We start from the raw sequence: 22,130 nt of genomic DNA, 5'->3' as shown, positions 1-22,130 counted from the left end.
CGCTTCGAAACACCTGCACGATACTTTTTCAGGAGGGGGGGGATTATGCTTTCGCCTCCAACGTCCTAATGCATTCCGCAGTAATACGTGTTGCGATTGTTGAGCTGAACATAAAAGGCCGTCTTTTCCGAGCAGGTCTCAACAGCGGATTCCTCGACGTACTCGTACTTTCAACTGCCTCTGAACCATGCGAGCTTTTGGAGGGCGAAACCTGATGCTTTGGAGATGTTCCCCTATTTCGACAAGTAAGCGCAGATTTGTTTTTTTTTTTTGGTCCTATCGGTTCGCTGAGCACCTCCCCCTGCCCCCGTCCCCCCCCAACAGGTATTGAACCGCTATGCTTGGATCGCTAGGAGCCACGCTGCGGCTCTCACCCAGAATGGTACCGTCTTCCCGGGAGAAAGTGTGTAGATCGCGGTATTCTTCTGCTCGGCAAATGGTGCACTTCTATTAGTGTTTCGTAGAGTATGTTACAATAATTCGATACTGTCGGTGTCTTTGTCAAACGTCCAGCTCGCGCACTCAGTACTCTAAGGTCCCAATTTTGAGTGAATGCGAAGAATAAGAGACCAGATCACTTACCCAACAATCCGCATCTTCAGGGGACGGCTCAGGGACTTCCCACGTCTCATCGCTCAAGACCTTATCTATGACGACCTTGATCCCATGGTTCATGACATTACTCGACCATCCAAACCGTTCGATAGTAGTGTATCGGATAATGTTGCCTAAATGACAGCGAGATTCCATGGCATAACCAGCTCCAGCACAGCTTGAAGAAACACCGGTACAAACCCCCATGGCAATTGGCTAAACTCTGTAAGTCAGGAAAGTCCTTCAAGATAGAAATGAAAGCGTACATCAGCGTTGTTGATGACATGGGTAACGTGTTGAGTGGAAGGAGGCGAAGGTAGATGAAGCCTTTGAGAAGCCATTTGTTCCCCAGGAGCTTGGAAAGCGACGACAGGTGTTCCAAACGTGACGCCAATAAGTGACGCCAGAGACCCTCCCAACGAATGGCCGATTATCCAAATATTTGCTTCCGGGTACATGTAAGTTATGTTGTTGTATAGATTCTGATAGGTCGTTAACAGCGACAAATGTGATTAAGAGGGGACACATACCATGCCTATAGGATAAAACAAACTCTCCTCTGCCAAGCTCTTTTCCACACAGTTCGTATTGCACTTGTATCCACCCTCGTAGCACCCGCAGACAGTCGACCATGTAGGACCAACCCTCGCACAGCAGCACGAGAACAAGAGGTTGTCATTGAGCTTGTCCTTCGCCGTAGTTGGTCCACCATGTATCCACGGCAATGAGGTTCCTTTGATTGATACCACAACAGTCGAGTTATCCGTGGATACAAAAACATGACCACGAAATCCGTCAGCATCAGGTTCCCAACCATACGGATACGTCGCGTTCCAATCTGGCCCAAGGTCATACCAGCTCTTACCATCTGGTTGAGTATACGCATTCGCAGTCATATTTGCGAGTAACTGCAGAACTTCCCGGTTACGCACATCAGGTCCTCGGACTTCAGTCGCTGACCAGATTAGAGACTCTGATTCAAGGCGTCGTAGCGAACGGTAGCGAGCATTAGAAAACGCGGAGAAGGATGGTGGGCGATATGTAGTGATTGATGTAGTGTCGATGGAGAAGGTCTCGGCTGATAATGCTCTGGGTTCATCTGAGAAGATTATTCGTGAATGATCGGTAATGGCATGAGTATGTCGTAGCTGGAAGTGCAGCTGTGAGGTCGTTTCTCGTGTCTTCCATAGCAGAGAAGAGAGAAATAAACTGAGAGATGTGGGGAGAATGGAGAACATGGCGGTCGCAGTTGAACCAGCGAGTCACTACCACTCAGAAGGCAGGATTTGGCATGTAAGCGAAGAGACGAAGAGCGGTGACATATGACATGTGACTGCCCTATCACCTCCTGCCCCTATCGTGGGGTGAATTCTGTGTTCCGACAAAAATTTCCTGAACATATTCTTATTACCGGTACCTTAAATTAATGACCGTACAATACAATGGATCAGCTGTTTTTCTTTTGAAAGGACGCATTGCTAATGATTAGCAATGCGCTAAAGGGACCGACCCTCTTGACGCGTCAGAACGGGAAAGCAGATAATGATAAGAGAAGAAGGTAAGGGCAGTAACTATAGTGTTGGACGATCATTATGGATGTCACATCCGCCTCCGAGTTTACCAATGCCCCTGTCAACCTGATCTTTGAAATGAGTTGGGTTCCACCTCAGCAAGTACTTGACCTTGTTACGCCTATCAGAAGTCGTGCGTTCAGTGTTGAGAAGCATCGTTCTCGTTATCTTCTGAAGAAACGTCGGCGGTAGGCTTTCTGCTTGCCACAACACCTTGTGCAGAGGTGACGAGTTTGATTCCCAAAGACGCACGTAGAGCTAAGGTCGAAAAAGGAATTAAAGGAAAGTCAAGCATCAGACATCTGATACTGACGCACCGTGATAGACTCTTCATGCCTTATCGCTACCCTCCCTGCCATCTTGTTTGTCAGATTTGGACGTAGGGTTTTTGGGCTTCGGTGGCTCAAAGGATTCCGGGTCCATCGGGTATGGATATGCAACAACGAACCGAAACACTTCGTCGTTAGGAGGTGGCAGAGGAATTCGTGCCGGAGCAGGCCACTCAACGCCCATGTCTTCAATGGGCAGTTTGAGAACTGCAGTAACTGGGAGCAAAGCTTTTGGTAGTCATCGGATAGCAGCGGCTCATGGAGCTGTGGTATTCGAGAAGTGAGGTTGGCGAGGTCTAGATGTAAAGGACTACTTGCCTTGAAAATCAACATCTTTTCCACAGGTGGAGGTTGCGAGAAGAATTTTGATTTATGGAAACGGGTTTGAGCAATTGAGGTCAAGTCGCTACCTCTAATGGTATTGGGGATTTCTGAAACAAGGGTACACACGCTTGCCCAAGGAAGTTCCATCGATGGAAGGAAACATGGGTGTACCCGTGTCAGGATCTAAGGGTGCAACGATGCAGAAGAAATGGACGACAGGTAAACAGTTCAAAAGCCAGTCATAGACCGGCTTAAACTTTGGGTGCAAAGCCAAAGACCGTTCGTGGACGGTAAATAGAAAAGAAGAAAAAAAATAAAAAGGGTTACTTATTTTAATAAGAACTAATCCTTTTTTTGAACCGGAGTGAGTGCAAAGTCAAAGGCTGGCAGTGGGCGACCTGTGCGTTCAAAGGCTGGTCCTCGCCGCTCGAAGCTTCCTCTTCGAACGATGCCCCACCGAGATAGAGGTGTTCTTCCTCTTAAAGGGGTCCCGGTATGGCCCCGGCATTAGCGACCAGTCATCGCTCTACAGAAAAAAGGAAGAATGTAGCGTGGTGGTCGGATCTCTTCAGCAGTGTGGCAAAAAGGCAAGCGGTGACGGTGAGAAAAGGGTCTAATAGACCTACTTCTTTCTACATCGACGCGCACATTCGCGCTCGATACCTTTTCCTCGTCCCCCCGTCGCTCCCATCGGCCAGGGCTTCCCCTCGATGTCAATGGAAGGCTGTAAGTCGTGCATGGCTTACCGTTGTCCAAGAACTGACCCGTACTTTGCCCTACCAGTGCCTGTATTCTCGACAGCTTCAGCCGTATTCGTCGTGGAGAGATAGGCAAAAAGGAAGGAATGTTCTTTCAAGGAAGGGTCACCGAGATACCCAGGCGTGGGGTCTTTATCGCTGTCAAGACAAAGGTACTTTGGTTACCGCCTTCTTTCAAGCACCGTACAAAGGGACGCGACACTACCAAAGAAAGGGCGGCATAAAGAGATTAGATGGGAGAAAGAACCAACGGTTCTCCAGGCATTCCTATCTCTGGTACGTTCTTTCCCAAACTTTCTACATCTTATCTACTGTGACGCCACTCATTCCAAACCATTCGTTGCAGCAGGTCCTGTCACCCACATTTACGGACTCAAAATCATCATACCTAACTCAGGAATCATGGGACGATTAACCTCGAATCGTGAACGCAGGCGTTCAACAGCTACCAACTCTAGCCCAAGGCACAACACGACTATCATCACGAATGGAAACCAAAACGGTAGCGGTAGTGGGACTGGTATCGGAAGTTTTCAAGACACCCGTGCGTTATGAGTTTCTCCTGTCTCAAAAGGTGTTGTCCCTTATACTCTTCAAGGCACGGTGACGGAGAATAGCAATGGCGTCGATCTCAACACCCAAGGAGTCTTTCCACCTTCCGCACCTAGGTCTCAAACAAAAGCAGACTTCGATGTGCCACTCTCCTTTCCGAGTATCAGCGATAATGGTAGTATTGTGGGACCTCATCGCACACCAAAGGACAGGAGGAAGACACAATCGTTGAACGAAGACCAACCTTATTCTCATTACCATACACCAAGATCGAAAAATTTATCTTCGTTGTCAGCCACCTCTGTGACGCCGTCAAGTGTGTCGCCACATCGAAAACCACGAACACGAAGAACATCATGTCCCTATCCGAAATCTCGGGTGAAACCTCCAAAAAGACTGAAGCTATCCGTGGATGACGCGATGGACCTTGACGAACTTGTGAGTTCCAGGGATCTAGATGTCCAGATGAAATCCGACTCAGAGCTTAGGTGTGTTTGTCGCCTTTTTCTCGTTTTTTCCCCCCCATTCTTATTTAATCTCCACCCAGACCTTCCGGTGCACGAAATTATATGCACAGAGCACCCGTTGGTTCAGCTTTGGAGGACGTTGACATGGAAGAACTGACGGGGACGAGGCATCATCATCACCAAGTCGCAGTGGGTTCCTCGGACTTTGATGTTGGGACCGAACCAGAGAATCTAATTCTGGTCATAGGTACCCCGAGATTCAGAACTCGAAATGCTACTTCGAGGGGTACTTGAAGAAACCCATTCTCTACAGTCGCATGTCCAGGGTCTCTTAAGGTTTGTGCAATTGAGGGGTTCGAGTACAACACACATGTCACAGGCGAACCTGAAGGTTGGAGGTATGTATATACTTGTTCGATGTCGCTCTAGGAGATCTAGCTGAGGTGCCTGTTTTCTATATTCAGGTCTAGTGAATCGCAATGTAAACGTATCTAGGAATTAAAAAGAGGCATTGCTGCTTGCGCCCAACCCATGTTTCAACATGGAAATGTGTAATCCCGCTGCTCACAAGGAACCAAATAAGTTCTTCAAGGGGTCATGATATTTGACTTGGAGAACGTTTATTGATCATGTCTCCAGCGGAGGTTCCTGGTAAAACGACGGCGTCAATATACATAAGTGTAACTGTCAGAGCTTTATTGACCCAACGTATTGTCAATAAAAAATAAGAATCTGCCTAGGCGTCGTTCGCATGTGCATGTATGCAGAGAACTGTAGTTACTCTGTACCGCATCTTGGTGTGCCTAGTACTGAACCGCCTGTTGAAATATAGTCCCGTTATTGTGTGCGGCGATATGATGCACGAGTTGGCCAAAATCTATTAGAAAGATGGGTTAAGTACTCTCGTTCGATGCGGAAAGGAAGGGATATGCGGCTCACTGGTCGAGAAAGGGCACAACGTCCATTGCTTTCAGGCGTCACAGTATAATCCGATCGATTTGTTTCTGAAGCTGCACCGGAAGCTTCAGTGTGATGGAATGCAATGTACCCCTTTTCAACAAGTAAGAAGTGTCGCACAGACCTATTGTGTATGCCAGTCAGATGCTAGTGGATACGGGAAAGAAAGGGTGCCTACATCCGTCGTTATTGCAGTTCATTCCTTCCCTATAGCCTTTATAGCTTCACGAAAAGCTGGGTTTTCCCGTGCGTTGCTTTGACCTTGTCGACCGGAATGAGAGGTGTATTTGGGTTCCAGAAACGTGGGTAATTTTCTGTTGGGCCATGCAAACTGGAAGTTACATAGATTTACATCTTGAAATCGTTTCAGCTTGTTCCCCCCGAAGATCGCCGTTTCGGCGACTGGTACGGATTGAAGGGTGCTTTCTGCCGGTGGCACGAAGAGGTAAAATGATGGTAGACAGAGGGGTGGACAGGGACGCTAATATGTATTGAAGGTTGATGGAAGGAACCGAGCTTGACTCCGATTGAGAGCAGTGACAAGGGAGCTGGTATTCAATATACAGCCTCAGGTAGTATAAGGAGGCGCTTGAAGCTGAAAGGATTCGACGCGTCTGTAACATCCAGGGCACATATCGCGATGGAGCAGAAGGAGGACACTGGACAGTGCTCAGGCTGCGGCGCTCCAGGCACATTTCATGGTGGAAATCAAGTGGAGATGTCACTCAGTCTGGAGTTTGGACAGATGATGTGAGCATTTCAACGCTCGGGTAGTATATCAACTTCTTTCCTGGCGGTGGCCTCAGCGCCCAGCATTTGAACGATGGGCGAGGATGGGTGAGAATGGCAAGAGAATGGCATGCACGCGATTCAAAATGCGGCCCGGAATATCACGGACTGGTGTCACGGTGGTGTGACTTCTCCTATCGTCGTCGTAGGCCCTCGTAGGCCGCCGCGCACAACCACCTTCGTTCATCGCCTTACACTCATTTGGGTACAAACCACCGATTTCGAGATACACAGTAGGTTCATCTCATTTTTTTTCAATTACAATCGAAACGGCACTCACGGTCTCCTGATATATCACAGACTATAGTAGCTTCTATCGGAGGCGCCCATAAATTTAGTTTAGGCAAGATGCGCGTGGAGATTCAGACTCGTTTCATCCAAATCGAGTTCCAAACGGGCAAGGACTGAACAATTAACCAATTCCGTCGTCGATTTGAGGGTGGCTTCTCGTTTTTCTCATTGGGAATGGCATAGTGGAAAACAGACGAAAAACGTCGAAGGGAGGGCGTTGGGACAGTTAGTGGTCGCGATTTTCTCCATAAGTACTATACTGACCTCAATCTTTCAGGACTAGGGCAAGCTACCCTATCCCGTTCTGAATGATACTCGGCGGCGAATCCGACATGATCGAGCAAGTACATCGTGACCGCAACCTACCTCTCGCCAGAACGCATATCATTTTTGGATCAGCTTCGGGATACTCGACAAATTCGAATACTATGATGGTGCAGGCATTCGAACTCAACTTAAACTTACGGAAGCGTGGATCGTATTGGCCGAGATATCGGCGTGGTTGTCATAAACACACCCGTTCTGGTTTCATTTCGTAGCCTCAGATACGCTCTTCGTATACACCGAATAACCTACATCTTCTCTCATTTGCAACGGGATGAGAGGCGACTAACCCATGGGTGAGCAATCCTTTCACAGCAAAAGGTTTTTTCTTTTGAAATTCCAACATTCAGAATGTCGGCCCTCCGTGGTTGCTATCACCGGGTTGGACGAAATAGAAGTTGCTGCTTGGCAGAGATGTACTTCCTAGTGTACGTCAAGTTCACGTGTCCATCGTGCAACCTAAACCCTCCGGGAAACATCGAGGTCCTGCTATATCATCGACTACGACCGCCAAGGGGCCCTGTTAGGTTGTATATCCACCGGACGGGCCACTTTTAAGCCTCAAGACCTGTCCGCATGGCCACAATTGGCTAAGCTACATATCTCAGATACGCGCAGACGCGCAGTTCAAGAGTAGACTTCCTACCTTGAGCCTTTGCGCCCTGATTACGCACCGGCTTGAGAGTCGATTGAATGTTGAAGCCAGTATTGGTCTATCTGGTCATTACCAGTGCTCTCCAACATTTCTTGATCTCGGCTCTGGATTCTATGGGTCATTAGAGCCTTCCTTCCACGTTCCGTATCTGAAAGTTCAGTACGCCTCCGTTAATCCGAGACGTTAGTGCTCAATTAAATCGAGATTCTACAGTTTTCCGGCTCCATTGCGACTTACCATAATAGTTGCGAGAACCCAACATGCATGGTAGTCTCGGTTTGGAATTACCTATTCTTGGCCGTGTATACGTGCGGCACGCAGACACTGTTGATCGTTAATAGTGAAGGACACAACCATGAACCTGCTTTCCTTCGGGGCCTCCGAACGACTCAAAGCGAATCAGCTCCTCAAAATACACGTGAGGGAGACTCCATCCTTAGATGTTTAAACCAACCAGAATGTTCCCAGGACGGTCATGGTTCTCTAAAGATGGAACACTTATCTGTATATCCCGGTAGAGAAGAGGTGTGTGGGATCTGTTTCCACTTGATAACGTTGTTCTGTTCGCGCTGACTCAATCCGATAACGGTCACTGAAATGGTATATGGTGGCGTGCATCATCCTCATGGCAGTCAGCTGCTCTGTCGATTTTGTTTTCAGCGCTTTGGACGAGTCGCTCCTTCTTCCAGATGCAGCTGACAGCAAAATAGTGGTAGAACTGATTGCAGTTCATATGCATGTGAACGTCCGAACATCTATGGCAGCGTCCCATGTGATGAAGATGAACAAGAACGGTACGATGTGGTTCGAGTTTCTAACTTTAAATGTGAAAACATGTTAGTTGACTTCTTCAGTAGCGCTCTCAAAACTCGATGGACACAAGGCAGAGCTTTACATACCTACTAACATTAAAAAACAACGACGGAATCTTCCGTTGGAGATCAGTCTTCTGTGAACGGATCTACACAATCGAGTACTGAATAACTCGGCTAACAATGTTCATGGTTGAGTCACTGTTCTGTTCGCTCGTTGCCGCTGACATTGAACTTTGCAGGCACCCTGTCTTTCCTCCCCTGTCTTCGGCGGAGTGCACATGTTCTGACAACGAGTTTGCCTTGAATTCAGTTCATGGCGTACAATGCTGCTTCTTCCTCCCACGACTCACCTCGGCATTTTCGAGCCTGATTGGACTTGTTTCTGAGATTCGAAAACGTAACTGGCGTTATATTCGGACTGTGCGCGTGTCCGTCAAGTATATAGAACAGCGCTCCATTGTTCCCTTTCCCGTGATCCTCGTCGCAACATTACTCGCAGTTCGTCGTTTGACATGGTAGGGTTTCTCGACAACTCGTTAGGGTGCGGCTTGCCTGCTACCATCCATCGTGATCCTGACTAACGATCGCTTTGACTCGAGTAGAGGCCTCCTAGGAGGAACATGGGCCAATTCCGTATGTTTTTCGAAACTCTACGGGGAAAATGACACTAACTCGTTTACCTCCAGTATCTTTTCATGGTTGAGATAATCATGGTATGTGCAGAAAGCCTCTCTAAAAATGTATCACGTCCTGAGATAGAATCCTCTAGGCCTTCCGTTACTTCTCTCGTTTTCGAGAGGATCCCCTCTGGCTGAAATTTGTCGTCTGCATGACACTTGCCGTCGACCTGACGTCGACAATTAACCATTATGCCTGTGCCTACATGGTGTGTACGAGGTACCCGCACTACGAGCCGCCGCTGACTAAGCTTTCTTGTTTAGTATACAGTTATTCATTGGGGTCGGTGGTTTTAGTTTGCCCTCAACATACCGCCACTGACATGGATCCTCAGGCGACCGCGATTTCCTCCAAAACCAAAATTGGGTAGCGTCCTTTCTCTTCCGTGTTCGAAAACATATTTATTGACCTGATTCCTCAGACTTTCCCAGTATACCTCGTGACAACTGGGGCTTCCGCGGTCATCGTACAACAGTTCTTGATCTATCGATTTTGGACGCTGTAAGCTCAACGATTTCTTTCCTTTGACCACTTCTAATTTGAGTGCCTTAGGACAAACGGTCGCATTGTAACGGCTTACCTGGCGCTTGCAAGTCTCGCCGCGGTGAGTTGTTGGTACTTCACCTGAAATTATGATGCTGGTGCTTTATATGCTGACCGGTCCCTCTTGCTAGTTTGGCGGGGCAATCGCAACCGCAGTGATTGTGGTTCAGCATTCTACGTTTGGAGAGAGAGGCGCGGTCAGAATACCTGTGACGTGGGTTTATCCCTCCTCTGATACGTACCACGGTGATCGTGACTCTTAAGTCCAGTATCTGGCTCATTGCAAGCGCCGTTGCGGATATCTCCATCGCGGCAACACTCATATTCGTCCTCCAAAAATACAAGACACCTTTCCGAAAGACGCAGAGGTAGGTTACACAAAGAATGGAGATTCTAAACACCACTTACTTTGGGTCTAGTCTTATCAAGCAATTGACAACGCTCGCCATTCAGACTGGCTCTCCTGGCTCCATTCTCGCAGCAATAGCCCTCATAGTTTATCTCAAAGACCCCGACGGAAACAGTTAGTAGACTCTCATTAGTTTGTCATACCGATTCTAACCATTAACAGTTTCTGTCGGCATCGGATTCACTTTAGGCCGTGTCTACGCCATCACGTTGGTATGTGGCTTGTCGCTCTACTCAGCGATCCCGAGGATCTTGAACACCAGTGATTGTTTAGCTCAACAATTTAATATCTCGAGAAAAAATCCGAAGAATAGGAGCCCAATCCGCGAATGGATTTACAGATCTGCACATAAGCGGTATCTGCAACGCGAGTGTACCGGGGAATGCATCCCGAAATGAAACTGGCATACGTGCGTCAACTGCTTTTCCTACTATGAGTTCTATCGTTCATTTTGTGATTCAGACGTTCGTTGCACTGCTGAAATTCACGTTGACGAGGAAAGATCTTCGGATACAGCGGCACTTTCTCCCACTGTAAATGAAAATCATGAAGACCGAGAAGAGGTGATCGTTTAATCATCATTTATTCGCATAGATGTTGACATTTCTGCATTGGTCAGGTCACCAAGAGCAGGAAGTCGTCCCAGGATGACACTCAAAGTTGCAAGAAATTGGACATAACTTCTATGGTGTGAACTGCCGCCGCCGCTAACGAAAACAGAAAAAGATATTATGCTAGCATATACGAGGCACCCCCTTAATTTACTTTGTGTGCAAGCTACTGAGGCTAGTCATTACCTTATATCCCAGATGACATTGTATATTATGCACATTGCGGCGAGAAGAATGAATTCGTAACACCGGTCTAGTACTAGTATCACTGAACATACACGAAGTTAGTCTTCATCCCAATCCTCGCTCGCTCCCGCAGGTACCCTGGTAATGCTCTAGCCTCTAGTTGATACACTCCATCAAGGTCAGACTTCGCCCGTGCACGCCGCGAGTCTCGTATTCGCGGTCGAGCCAAACAAGGTCCAAATAGTGTCCTCACGACAACATCTACTTTTTCGCATACTTGAAAGTTGAAACGCTCCAAAAGTTGTGCCAGACGAGATGCACAGAATATTCCAGTGTGTTTTTCGACATTGTTTCGGTCGCTTACTCATATTTCCTTGTTCTCTACCAGGCCTTTTTGTTCCTCTCAATGGGTGCGGAATCGTGCACGCTTGTTGGGTCAAAGTTTCTGCATCGTAGAACATAGAACTCCATCGAATGCAACAGTGCCAAAGATACTTGCTTCTACTAGCGGTCGAACGGCCAAGGAATAATGCGTCAACATAAGCTTCAGTTCTGAAGGAACATTTCTGGAATCCACAGCTTAAGCGAGTTGTAACGGCTACCAGGTTAGTTGGATCTCTCTTGTCGACTTGCATGTCTCATAACTAAAACCTTACTTGAAATCAGCTTGAAACGACGTGAAGAAGTCCTACTGCGACGGTCTAATCAAGACAAAAGCTATCTACCGTACCCGATTAACGTATCATTAATGGTGAACAAGTCGGACAAGCATGTGTCAACCCAATTATTGACGAGGTAGACAAATCATTCCTTTCTCTTCGATTACTTTCCTGATTTGCTAACCTTTTAGACCCCTTCCATACGATACAGTGATAGTGTTATACTTAAGACAATTGCTCATGGACGGGATGGAGAATCAACGTTCAATGTTCGACGAAACTTTTTTGTTTTTGCTGTAGTCTCCTGGATCTGGCTAGACTCCAATATCTCATCGACAACTTGCTGAGGGGCGGTTTGAGGAAGTTCCAGAAGGCACGTTTCGCTACGGTTATCCTGTCTTCAGGATGCCCACAGCTAATCCTCTTCGGAGAGAACCCCGGACATCTCATATTATTTTGCATGATGTTCTTTCCGGCCCAATTTCCTACGTGACTCGGACGGCTAGAAGAATTTCCATCATACCTTTTCCTTCTACGATGCGATATCCCGCGCACTCTTTCGCTGAAAGACGCTTGGGTAGCCGTTCCTTCACCAACATCCGCCATCGGGAATGACCGAGCTATTCTGGATTGTCGGGGTTGTGATGTGGGCTCTTCGGCGCCCGCTAGGACCTGTCGGTGTTTTAGTTTGGCATTCGGAAGGAATTTCGAGTACTGTCGAGGTATCTTGGATGTATAGATAAGACTTCGTTTGAGGTAGGTGCATTCTTCTCACTTCGCATCGTGGCGAGTTTCGCTAATCGCTACGTGTACCTTCTATCTGTAGTGTTGATCCGCAACCTTCGAAGGCCGAAATCTCAAAGAAACCTTTCAAAGTTCCAGTACATCTCGGAATCATGCTGTAGCATCCAATCCCTTTGAATAAAAGTCTTGAAAATCTAACCTGCCCGAACACAACGTCAACATCACCGTGGTTGGGCTACCCCTTCGTTTGACGGAATTCTCGGACGGCCAACATATCCGTCTCGTTTTAAAAGACTGCTGCGCAACTCTGTTGCTAGAACAAAAATGCTTTGCATCGTTCTTACAGGGTGTGCCATGGGTCGACCCATCTATCACATAATGCAAAGGTGGGGTGGGGGCATGAAAGGTCGCTTGAGGTATGTCATTCTCTGATTCTGTGCTCTACCGGCCATCACTAAGCCGTACCGTTCCTTTCAGGTGTTCCCCCTATCGTGAAACGCAATATTAAACAACGAAACACTTCATTTCGAGTAATTCCGTACAGCACAGTACTTTCGATGTGAATTAATATATGCAGCCATCACAGGCGTGTTGAAATCATGAACTGTCAAACCTTTCTTCTGGCGCCAGGCTATTAACGATCCCATCTGCAGCCCAGCAGCAGCAGCCGCTTTACAGGTAGCCCGAATTTCTTGGTCCACCTTCATTTCCCGAATCAGCCCACCCTTTTGGTTGCCAAAGATTTCTATCTCGAAGGAAGCTTTTACCTCATTCCGGGGTCCGTCTCCAATCCTCTTCCTATTCTTCTTTCTCCCGTGACAGAATATATGTAAACTTCGGGAATCCGACTTCATCCCGCCAGTTCCGCTTCATTATCGATCTGGCCAGATTCGGTTTTCGACTTATACCAACCTACAATCTCACCAGTGACCCAGTAACGCCTTTGGAATGGGTTCGAAATCATGATACTTTCTGAATCCCTCCTCATCGCGGAATACCTCGACAAGATACCTCACGTACTGCCCGACGGCACTCTACCAACGATTCAAAGGGAACAACAACGATTCAATTACTTTTTGCAGGGTTTTCTTATACACACAAATGGTCACAACGTAAAGTTCCACACAACCCCATTCCCTTCGCACCCCAGTCCTGAATACAACAGTATCGAAACAACGGTTCCTGCATAGACACAGTCAGATAACACCCTTCACGGTCGAATGACTCGACTTACGTACCAGCAATCTTAGCGGACCACGGCAGTGTCGGTGTGCCAGACCGCTTTACCGCTCTTGTTATAGGCGACCAAGTTTCCGTCGTTCTGGCAAACGAGACTGAAGGGGCGATCAGTGCCATTGGTCGCAGATGCCAAACTGCGGTGTAATTGGGATCGTAACCGACGCAGTTTCCTGCATCTTCACGAACGACACGTTTTTGCCATCGATGGACCAGAGCTTTCTACTACCGTCGAGGAAAAGGCCGGTCGTGACTCTGAGTTCGACACGTTTGCTGGAGGAGATGAGCCCGTATCCACGACAATGGCACCGTTTTCGGGGAGAGTGGAACCGTAGGGGTGAACGTAAGACATTGTAGTTGTTAGAGGAGAGTCTTGGTGAATTGAAGCAGTTAGCTTTGTGTTCTGGATAACTCGACGACTTGTAGTCAGTCTTTTATAGCTTTGTTCAAGATTTTTCTGACCCTTCTCTGATCCAGAGCTAGGATTTCTTTGCGAACAACACGGGTGTGGACGCCACCACCACCCAGTGGGCCATTTTGACGAACTTCGATATGTTGAAATATGAATAACTCAGTAAAGCAGAAGGGCATGTTACCAATGCGTTACAGCGGGAACAGAAGGCAGTATTGGCAGTGTGTATGTTGAGATGATTGCCCTGGGGCCTGAACAGTGTCGCAAGTGGTAGAGGTGCATGGTGGAGAGAGACGGTTAAGTATCTGAATTCGGGGAGTCTGAGCTGAGCAGCAGCACTCCATACAGCGCCATTAGAATGATGTCCGGTGTCATAAGTGGCTATAGAAAGCTGTTCTCGGCTTGAGCAAAGATTCGGGAAACATTGACCATGTCGATCATTAATTGAATCGGTTTTTTATGGATGCGAAGAACTGTGGGAGAACCTTGAAAGCCTTGTATTGTTTTACTTCCGGGTTTCTAAATCCCCGAGTTCATGTTTTGGGACCGTAAACCTCATGTCACTGTACGGTTCAAGAACTTTTGAAGATGAATATGTACTCCCCGTAGACAATTATCATCTACTGAATCAATAATCGTCTACTGAATCACGAATTCAGAGTTTTTTCATTGAGCAGACGTGGAGCATCAGGAAAAAGGGGTCTGACGCTGAGCTGCGTTGAACGTCGTCGGCGTGCGTTACGGGCGGTCGCACGTGTGAATTTCCTGAGCTCATGCACCTATGTCCATCTTCACATGTAGGTGCGACTGGTCTGGGACGCAGAACAAATCTATCAGAGTCTAAGGACAATGTATGTACGAACTGAACTATCTGCGAGACAGTGATGACTGAATGTCTAAGGTGGGTGCGACGTGCCAGACCTCTGTCGAGGTATGGACTCCGGGGGAGTTAGAGCGAATGCTTGACCACCCGCTCTAACGACAATCAGCCAATTTTGTCTGTATAAGAACAGTTATGCAATCTGGATGTTAAACAGAATGGATACAGTTCGGATGGTGTGAAAAGGAATGCCCTATCTGTGAAAGAAACAGAATAAACCGGGATGGTGGGTGGGTTTGAAAGCCTTGAGAGACAAAAGACGACGCTTTGGTATCGCAAAGCGCGTCGTCGTGGAGCGAAGGAAAGAAGCAACTGGTCACGCGGACAGTTGCTTCTCACGAAAACTCGTGTTCGGACCTCCGGGCCGTACACAACCCTTTCCTGAGCTCATGCACCTATGTCCATCTTCACATGTAGGTGCGACTGGTCTGGGATGCAGAACAAATCTATCAGAGTCTAAGGACAATGTATGTATGAACTGAACTATCTGCGAGACAGTGATGACTGAATGTCTAAGGTGGGTGCGACGTGCCAGACCTCTGTCGAGGTATGGACTCCGGGGGAGTTAGAGCGAATGCTTGACCACCCAACTCCATGAGCCTCAGCACGCCCGTCAAGGATGAGAGGAAACTCACCCATGACCACCCAACACAGCTGCGGCGAATGCCATCAGAGACGCCCGCGAATCCCAGAGGAGGGACAGCTATTGACCCCAATGAGATGGATCCTAGCAACCTTGTCCAGATGTCGCCAGTACTTCTGGAAGGCGTCTGAAGACCAACGACCCGTCGCTTTGATGATGTTCGGGTCCACGCCTTTCCCAAGATAGTGGGTTGTGCCCCCAATTCGGAAAGAGTGCCCAGTAAACTTCCCGAACCTCTCCCAAACGCCGTTACATCTGTCCATGAACGCCCGTTTCGTCAGGACCACTCGACTCTGGACGCCGAGTTCATTGACGACTAGATATGAGAAAAGCGGACACTCCTTGGGCGAGCCGTTGACCTCAAGGTGATTGAACATAATGTCAACCGGATCAGTATCGTCATCTTGCACCGGCAGGAAGATGTGGTCTCCCCGATTAAGCGAGGTCTTCGTACTCGGCAGAAAAAGATTGTAGGAGACTGCCCCCTTGTCGTTGACCAGTTTCAGGTCACCGACCACTGGATGAATGAGGTGATTGTATCGGTCACAGTCCGAAGATGACGGCAGTAGTTCTCCCAGACGAGCTTGACCGTAGAAGCTAGCGGCAGCGGCGTCAAAACCGTCACAGGGATCCAAGGTGTCGACCAAAGACTGAATCATCTCCAGAGTAACCGGTTTACGTTTCTCATGCACGGAAGAGGGAGGTACCATGCGTCCCACCGACTTCAGAACCTGATCCAGCGCGTTACCCCCCAGCCATTGATAACCCTTAGACTGATAGTTGTAGCGAAGATAGCGGATGTGTGACCGTGCGGCCCCAGCAGACATGCGCCCCGCCATAGTATGCGCAACGTATTCTACCAGGCACTTCTCTGAGGGTGGAAGAAGCGAGTCGTCATAGTAGCCGTTCACGTCGGCCCAGCCATTGAAACGGCTGCACGCGCTTTTGATGCGTAGCTTGGTCGAGTCCGAGAAAGCTTGGTTGAGGACAGCAGAGGCTGTGGTAGAGTAGGATACAGAGTGAGACATTGTCGAGGAGGTGGACATAGAGATGGAAGATGCGAGATTTTTGGCCCAAGGCGGAGTGGTTGTGGCCGCGAAATGGTCCAGGTGGAAGCGCATAGCGAGTATAGAAGTCAAGAAGGTTGTTTGGACAAAGGTGAGAGAGGGATAGTACGGGAGGCGGCTCAGAGGTAGAATGCGACGTGGAGGTAAGAGGACACGTCTGTGTGTGACTGGTGTGACTTTAGCTGGCTATTCAGAGTTTCCGGAGAGTGCCGACATGCACGTGACTGGCCGTTTTTTGCGACTGCGGATAACGGGTATGAGGAGTCGAGAGGCTTCAATTATGAGGATGATACAGAGCGGGGTATGTAGAGCGGCATCGCGGGTATACAAATGGTAATCAGCGGTATGTAGAGGAGATAACGGGGTCGTCACAAATGTCGACGCAGTATGTAATAGAGGCAAGATGGACGTAGGATAGAGAGGTACGAGTTCGGAGGCTACGAAGGATACGCAAAGGAGAACACGAGAAGTATATAGTAATCACGTACAATAGGTGTCGCACAGATCGTATCGCTAGACCGTCAGGCGTGGGTCATGATACGAGACGGGGTCGTAGAGAAACGAGCGTAGATGGGAAGGCAGCGCCGGAGGATGAGGATGCAGGATGGAGCGTGATGGCAGTATTCCCCGGGACGGACCGTCTGCGGGATTCACTTTTGTGTTCACGTACGCCATCGATATCCAGATACCATGGTCCTGGAAGAGACCGACTATCTTTCGCAAGACCATGTTCTGCTCCGTTCCCCGTGAGCGGCCGGAATCCAGGGCACCTATGACACCCTGGTTGTCAGAGTGAAGACGGATGTGGCGCTTGGTCAGACCAGTCGAAATTAGCGTTCGAACAGCCAACTCCACCGCCACCATCTCAGCCCATCCAATATTGCGACCGTCCGATTGCCAGCCGGATCGGAGTTCCCACGCGAGCCAATGCTCGTTGATGATGATACCGATCCCCCAGCTCGTGGAGGCGTCCACAAACAACAAGATGTCATCCAAAATCGCAGGTGGGCGAACGATGTTAATGCCCACAAATTCCTCAGATAGGCGGTCCATCCACCAGCCAAGGTCGGATTTTAGACTATCCGAGAGACGATGCCGGATGAAGCGTGGTTGACTATCCTTGAATCCCGCCTGGAATTTGTAGAGATTGACGAGAAATGCTTTGCCGTCTGGCGTGACAAGCGTGACGTGGTTGAGTGTGCCAATAAGAGACTCCGCTTCTTCACGAGTGTGGCTGTCATCGGAAATCCAGCTCGCGAGTTTCGCTTTGTACTTAGCCTTCTTGGCCTCCGGGAGCTGCACTGTCCTGTCTGTCAGGGACCAGAGAAAACCAATGTAGAGGAAGGAAAATGCGAAGTCGACAAACTTGGAAAGAGCCCACGGCCAACCCAAGATCTTGGCAATTGCCCACAAAAGTGAAGCGTCGTAGGAGTATCGGGTAGCGCCTGACGAGTCCCGGCCAGAAGGATACCGGAAGGCAATGAAGTCATCAACCCACTTGATAATGTCCTCAACCCCGAAGTGTTTCAGGATTTCCACCATCGCATCGGCTATGTGGCCCCAGACGCCAGGAGCGGAGGATTCGCCGAAGTTGAGGGTCTGGTCCAGGTGGACAAGACCATCCAGCTGTAGCGCAATGAACGGCCGGACTGAGGGGTGTAGCGGGACGTTTCGAAACGCCCCTTCCACATCGAATACGGCTGCTTGGGATCCCTCGGGTGCGTCGGCGACCAACATATAGCAGTCGGAGAACGTACCCCAGCGACATGGGTAGCAATCGGGATCAATGAGAGAGTTTACGGAGGTTAGCGCGGGGTGAACGGCCACTGGTGGCCCGTGGATGGAGGGTGTCGCAAGCGGAGGAAGGGAAACGCGTGGATAGGAATGGTTAATGACAATTCGGAACTTGCCGGGTCGCTGTTCGACCACGGCCATCGGCGCAGTGCGGAAAGGCCCGATTAGACTCTCCAGCTCTGCTGGAACATAGCCCTTAGAGATTCGGCCCAGCTGAATCTCCTCAGCGAACTTTGTACGTATCACCCCTGCCTCCATCTCTGTCTTAAAGTGATTTGGAGGCGAAAAGGTCTCGGCTACCCTGTAGCCCTCGATGCCAATAAGAAAACCATCGCGAATCCCTGCCGGGATGTCGCCGTACTTCTCCAGTAGTCCAGCCTGAGAGAGTAGGAGTGACCACGCCTCATGACGGAAGCGGGTCACGATGGGGAATAGCTCAGGAGTGGTGTTGGGAGCCGTGCTCCTTGGAGCCACAGCATCCACACCCGTGGTGGAACTTGCAGGAGGATCGAGAGCATCCCCTGGTGTTGAAGGAGATACAGTACCGGTTGCCATCCTTGTCGACGAACGCTCTGGAGGCCGCATCGCGCCAGACGTAGTCAGAGTCGGACTTTGCATGCTCCCCAAATGAGTGCCGGCATTTCCCCCCCCCAATCCAACAGACACCCTTCGGTTTCTGCGGCTTCGAGGTGCCTGTAGTGACGGGGTCGCGAAAGGAGTTCTCCCGAAAGGACCCAGAAGATCGCCGTTGGGTATGACCTCCAGGAGGGAGGCGGCCGGCCTCCCTGACCAGATCCCAAGTGACAGGGTCCCACACATCAATTCGAAGGTTATCCTCAGTACGGCGGATGTGCCATTGGGCAATGACCTTGCACGTGTAGTCCCGGTAGGCGGTAAATAGCGGCTGGAAGTTGTGCTTTCCCAGAATCATATCGAACAGACGCTGGATCATGTCTGCTATGGCGCCAGCCAGATCCTTGTCCTTCTCCCCCCGTATATCATAGAATTCCCGAACGGCGAGAGGGAAATGCCGCGAGATTGCATAGAAATCACCGATCTCGATTCTGGAGTCCGGGATGTTGTCGAGACGCTTGTGGTACGTTTTCGAATCACCAGGGATGGACGAAGTGGCAACGATGGCGGGTGAGAACCAACCCAACGATATGTAGTAGCTCCAGTGGTGTTTGCACAGGCCTTCCAGCACCCATAGCGGAATGAAGGTCATTTTCGTGGAGGGTGCCACCGCTTGACCCTCCCTGGGGTCTAGTGGAGTCTGACGCTTTCGCTTTCGATCTCTGCTGCGGCTCCTCGAACGACTGCAGGAGCTGTCACTGTCGGAGTCCGAGCTACTACTGCCATGGGAGTGACGACGACGCCGGCGAGATCGCCGGGATCTCGAGTGGCTGCGACGCCGACTGCGACCACGGGAGTGACTGCGGGATCTGCGACGCTTCGAACGGCGGTGAGACCTTGAATGGCGGCGAGACCTCGAGCGGTCGCGTGATCTCGAACGGCGGTTGGATCGTACCCTCTCTTCCCCAGCGGCGGGCTCGGCGGCACCTGCTATGCCTGACCTGGGATTGTACTGAGCCCTGTCAGAAGCGACTCTGGCCAGAGATGGGGGTCCAGCGGCTAAGGAGGGAAGGGCAATAGCGCAACGCGAGTCAGCAAAAGGTTGGGACCAAAAGGTAACCCGGACGAGGCCCACCTATGGACACAACAGGCCGCGGCCGACCACCTCCCGTAGGAGGGGCAGGGGTTTGAGCCCCAGAGGCGCCCGCGTGAACTAGGAAACGAAGAAACGCCAGTCAGCGAAACGCGATCGCTGAGTGCATGAAAAAAAAAAAAACGCCGCACCATTCGGAACTGGAATCAGGTTGGGACGCACAGACGACCCCGCCGGCTGCGGGTCTCTGATGGGTGCCTTTCCTTTGCCCACGAGTAGGACGGGGGGTCCCAGGGGTGCACAAGGGGTGCCGGGAACGTTCTCGACCCCATCCCGAGAGGACGCTGACTGTATGCGCTCCGGTGACTCGAGAGTGGAGGAAGAGGCAGCGACGACCAACGCGGGAGGATCAGTGGGGGCCAGCGTCGGGCTTGCAGCCGTCGTCCGTCCTCGGTACAGATGGGTGACGTCGACTTCGCCGCTGAGATCCGACGACGCGTCAGGGCCAGCAGCTTCGTCTTCCTCCGAGATCGCGTCTCGCACCGGGAGGAGATGAGGAGGTGTATGCGGCTTGGTCAGAGCTTTGCGGTGGTTGTCTCTCGGTATCTTAGGCGGCGGCCTGAGATCCTCGTTCTGGTTCAGAACAGACACGCCTCGCTTTGGTGGCATTGTATGAAAGGAGAGTGGAAGTTGTGTAAAGGTAGGCAGGAGAGGACCAGGAAACGGTCGAGCGCGAGATTCGAAAGCCTTGAGAGACAAAAGACGACGCTTTGGTATCGCAAAGTGCGTCGTCGTGGAGCGAAGGAAAGAAGCAACTGGTCACGCGGACAGTTGCTTCTCACGAAAACTCGTGTTCGGACCTCCGGGCCGTACACAACCCCGCCACGAACGCGGCTCAGCGGTAGGTTAGTTAATTCCGTGAGATGAACGCGCGCCAACGCTCACTAATGCTCGGTCGCCGCGGCCAACATCAGCGTCGACGTGCACTGGGAACGCATGTACACGCACTCAACAGGTCAATTTGCCTGTGTATACTCATTTAATAGGGCTTCATTTATGTTCAGAACAAGACAGTAATGCAAAAAAAGACATTTATTATGATTGTTCATTTAAAATAAAATACAAACAGATGCTAATTAAAAGAAACTAATGGCACTATCAGCCCTTTCAACTCTCTCAACTTTCAACTCAATGGGCAAGCAGATTCGAAGTAAAAAGGTGGAAAGTCTGAAAATGAGGAATCAATACAAATTGAATGTAGAAGGAAGGATATAAACTCACATGGGTTATGATGTTCTTGGGTCATGTTCTAGTGGAAGGAGAATCATAGTCAAGACAATGAATGTACAAAGGAAGGAAATAAACTCACATGGGATGGTGTCAATCGAGAGCGAGGGAGAGGGACAAAGATATTGTGGGATGAGAGGGGGGAGGGAAGGGAACAAGGGACAGCAACAGTCGTGCACAGAATTTAAATGCGCTGCGCCATGAGGTTAGTGTAGCCGAGTAGCCGAATCCACGGACCACTCGGTCATTGCGGCCTACAGTGTTCACATCGTTACGATCAATGATGAGTGCTGTAGGCCGCAATGACCGAGCAGCCCTCACCGTCACTATAGCTGTTCAATTCCTACCCTACACTTATTCGAAAATTTTTCAAACTCTGCTACACACGTAACTTACCCCGACTTGTCCGAGCTAAGCGCCTTCCCACCAGCCGCCCGCAGTCGTTTTTTTTTTCGAATAAGGGCAACAATTTTACTTTAGTGTAGTGCAATTTTCAACTTAGCTGTTTTTTTAGCTAACATTGTGTCAGCACACTCAACTGTTGTTGTCCCTCATTGCATTCCCTCAGTCATACCAACCCCACATTATTTAGCTAAACTTGTTTATAAGTATGTCTAACATAATTTAATCAATAAATAAAAGGGACTCTAAATGAATGAATGTTGATGCCCGTTCACTGTAGACTCAACTTGCGCTAATGCGTGTCAGGAAATATTCTAACCACCCCCACAGTGTAACACAGTGTCACGCTGTCTACGCTGTCCACGCTGTGGGTGTGCGTTGGGGGTGCATTGGGGGTGCATTGGGTGCGTTCAGACCGTCAACAACGTGTCAAATTCCCTGATTGGCCGACGCTGTTCAACGCAGCTCAGCACCAGACCCCATTTTC

The 22,130-nt window shown here is 49.6% G+C and overlaps 5 protein-coding genes across 5 annotated transcripts; 2 read left to right on the top strand and 3 right to left on the bottom strand.

The window, feature by feature from the left end:
* Window positions 1-426: 426 nt before the first annotated feature.
* Window positions 427-1,911, bottom strand: E1B28_002281 (uncharacterized protein). The gene is made up of 4 exons (XM_043159189.1): window positions 1,125-1,911; window positions 861-1,076; window positions 583-810; window positions 427-530 (listed from the first exon to the last, which is right to left on the bottom strand). Exons 1-4 carry the CDS (start codon window positions 1,830-1,832, stop codon window positions 471-473), a joined length of 1,212 nt encoding a protein of 403 aa, XP_043002788.1. The 5' UTR covers window positions 1,833-1,911; the 3' UTR covers window positions 427-470.
* A 71-nt stretch (window positions 1,912-1,982) lies between these two features.
* Window positions 1,983-3,433, bottom strand: E1B28_002280 (uncharacterized protein). Its single transcript, XM_043159188.1, has 3 exons — window positions 2,813-3,433; window positions 2,483-2,758; window positions 1,983-2,423 (listed from the first exon to the last, which is right to left on the bottom strand). The coding sequence occupies exons 1-3, from the start codon at window positions 2,963-2,965 to the stop codon at window positions 2,166-2,168; spliced, it is 687 nt and encodes a 228-aa protein (XP_043002787.1). The 5' UTR covers window positions 2,966-3,433; the 3' UTR covers window positions 1,983-2,165.
* A 10-nt stretch (window positions 3,434-3,443) lies between these two features.
* On the top strand, window positions 3,444-5,120 carry E1B28_002279 (uncharacterized protein). Its single transcript, XM_043159187.1, has 7 exons — window positions 3,444-3,544; window positions 3,602-3,852; window positions 3,923-4,120; window positions 4,175-4,616; window positions 4,676-4,784; window positions 4,843-4,993; window positions 5,060-5,120. Exons 2-7 carry the CDS (start codon window positions 3,810-3,812, stop codon window positions 5,095-5,097), a joined length of 981 nt encoding a protein of 326 aa, XP_043002786.1. The 5' UTR covers window positions 3,444-3,544; window positions 3,602-3,809; the 3' UTR covers window positions 5,098-5,120.
* A 3,818-nt stretch (window positions 5,121-8,938) lies between these two features.
* E1B28_002278 (uncharacterized protein) lies at window positions 8,939-10,750 on the top strand (the record flags this gene model as incomplete). Its single annotated transcript, XM_043159186.1, has 15 exons — window positions 8,939-8,967; window positions 9,029-9,059; window positions 9,113-9,139; window positions 9,196-9,312; window positions 9,368-9,386; window positions 9,439-9,470; window positions 9,526-9,605; window positions 9,657-9,708; window positions 9,779-9,861; window positions 9,917-10,015; window positions 10,067-10,170; window positions 10,219-10,268; window positions 10,330-10,465; window positions 10,519-10,619; window positions 10,676-10,750. The coding sequence occupies 15 exons, from the start codon at window positions 8,939-8,941 to the stop codon at window positions 10,748-10,750; spliced, it is 1,035 nt and encodes a 344-aa protein (XP_043002785.1).
* Window positions 10,751-19,551: 8,801 nt separating this feature from the next.
* E1B28_002277 (uncharacterized protein) lies at window positions 19,552-20,623 on the bottom strand (the record flags this gene model as incomplete). Its single annotated transcript, XM_043159185.1, has 4 exons — window positions 19,552-19,730; window positions 19,801-19,920; window positions 19,997-20,074; window positions 20,146-20,623. 4 exons carry the CDS (start codon window positions 20,621-20,623, stop codon window positions 19,552-19,554), a joined length of 855 nt encoding a protein of 284 aa, XP_043002784.1.
* Between the last annotated feature and the right edge of the window lie 1,507 nt (window positions 20,624-22,130).

This window comes from Marasmius oreades, chromosome 10 (assembly GCF_018924745.1).
Source record: "Marasmius oreades isolate 03SP1 chromosome 10, whole genome shotgun sequence".
NCBI classification, from domain to species: domain Eukaryota; kingdom Fungi; phylum Basidiomycota; class Agaricomycetes; order Agaricales; family Marasmiaceae; genus Marasmius; species Marasmius oreades.
This window is presented reverse-complemented; position numbering and strand designations above follow the sequence as displayed.

What these genes read in the sequence shown, in the direction of transcription:
- E1B28_002281 (XM_043159189.1), bottom strand. Translation starts at nt 1,832, where the DNA reads ATGTTCTCCATTCTCCCCACATCTCTCAGTTTATTTCTCTCTTCTCTG. An exon ending in ATGTCATCAACAACGCTGAT is followed by an intron (nt 811 to 860) that starts GTACGCTTTCAT and finishes TACAGAGTTTAG; the next exon opens with CCAATTGCCATGGGGGTTTG. An exon ending in CTGAAGATGCGGATTGTTGG is followed by an intron (nt 531 to 582) that starts GTAAGTGATCTG and finishes TTGGGACCTTAG; the next exon opens with AGTACTGAGTGCGCGAGCTG.
- E1B28_002280 (XM_043159188.1), bottom strand. Translation starts at nt 2,965, where the DNA reads ATGGAACTTCCTTGGGCAAGCGTGTGTACCCTTGTTTCAGAAATCCCC. An exon ending in AAAAGATGTTGATTTTCAAG is followed by an intron (nt 2,759 to 2,812) that starts GCAAGTAGTCCT and finishes CGAATACCACAG; the next exon opens with CTCCATGAGCCGCTGCTATC. An exon ending in GGCATGAAGAGTCTATCACG is followed by an intron (nt 2,424 to 2,482) that starts GTGCGTCAGTAT and finishes TTTCGACCTTAG; the next exon opens with CTCTACGTGCGTCTTTGGGA.
- E1B28_002279 (XM_043159187.1), top strand. Translation starts at nt 3,810, where the DNA reads ATGGGAGAAAGAACCAACGGTTCTCCAGGCATTCCTATCTCTG. An exon ending in ATCATCATCACCAAGTCGCA is followed by an intron (nt 4,785 to 4,842) that starts GTGGGTTCCTCG and finishes TTCTGGTCATAG; the next exon opens with GTACCCCGAGATTCAGAACT. An exon ending in GGCGAACCTGAAGGTTGGAG is followed by an intron (nt 4,994 to 5,059) that starts GTATGTATATAC and finishes TTCTATATTCAG; the next exon opens with GTCTAGTGAATCGCAATGTA.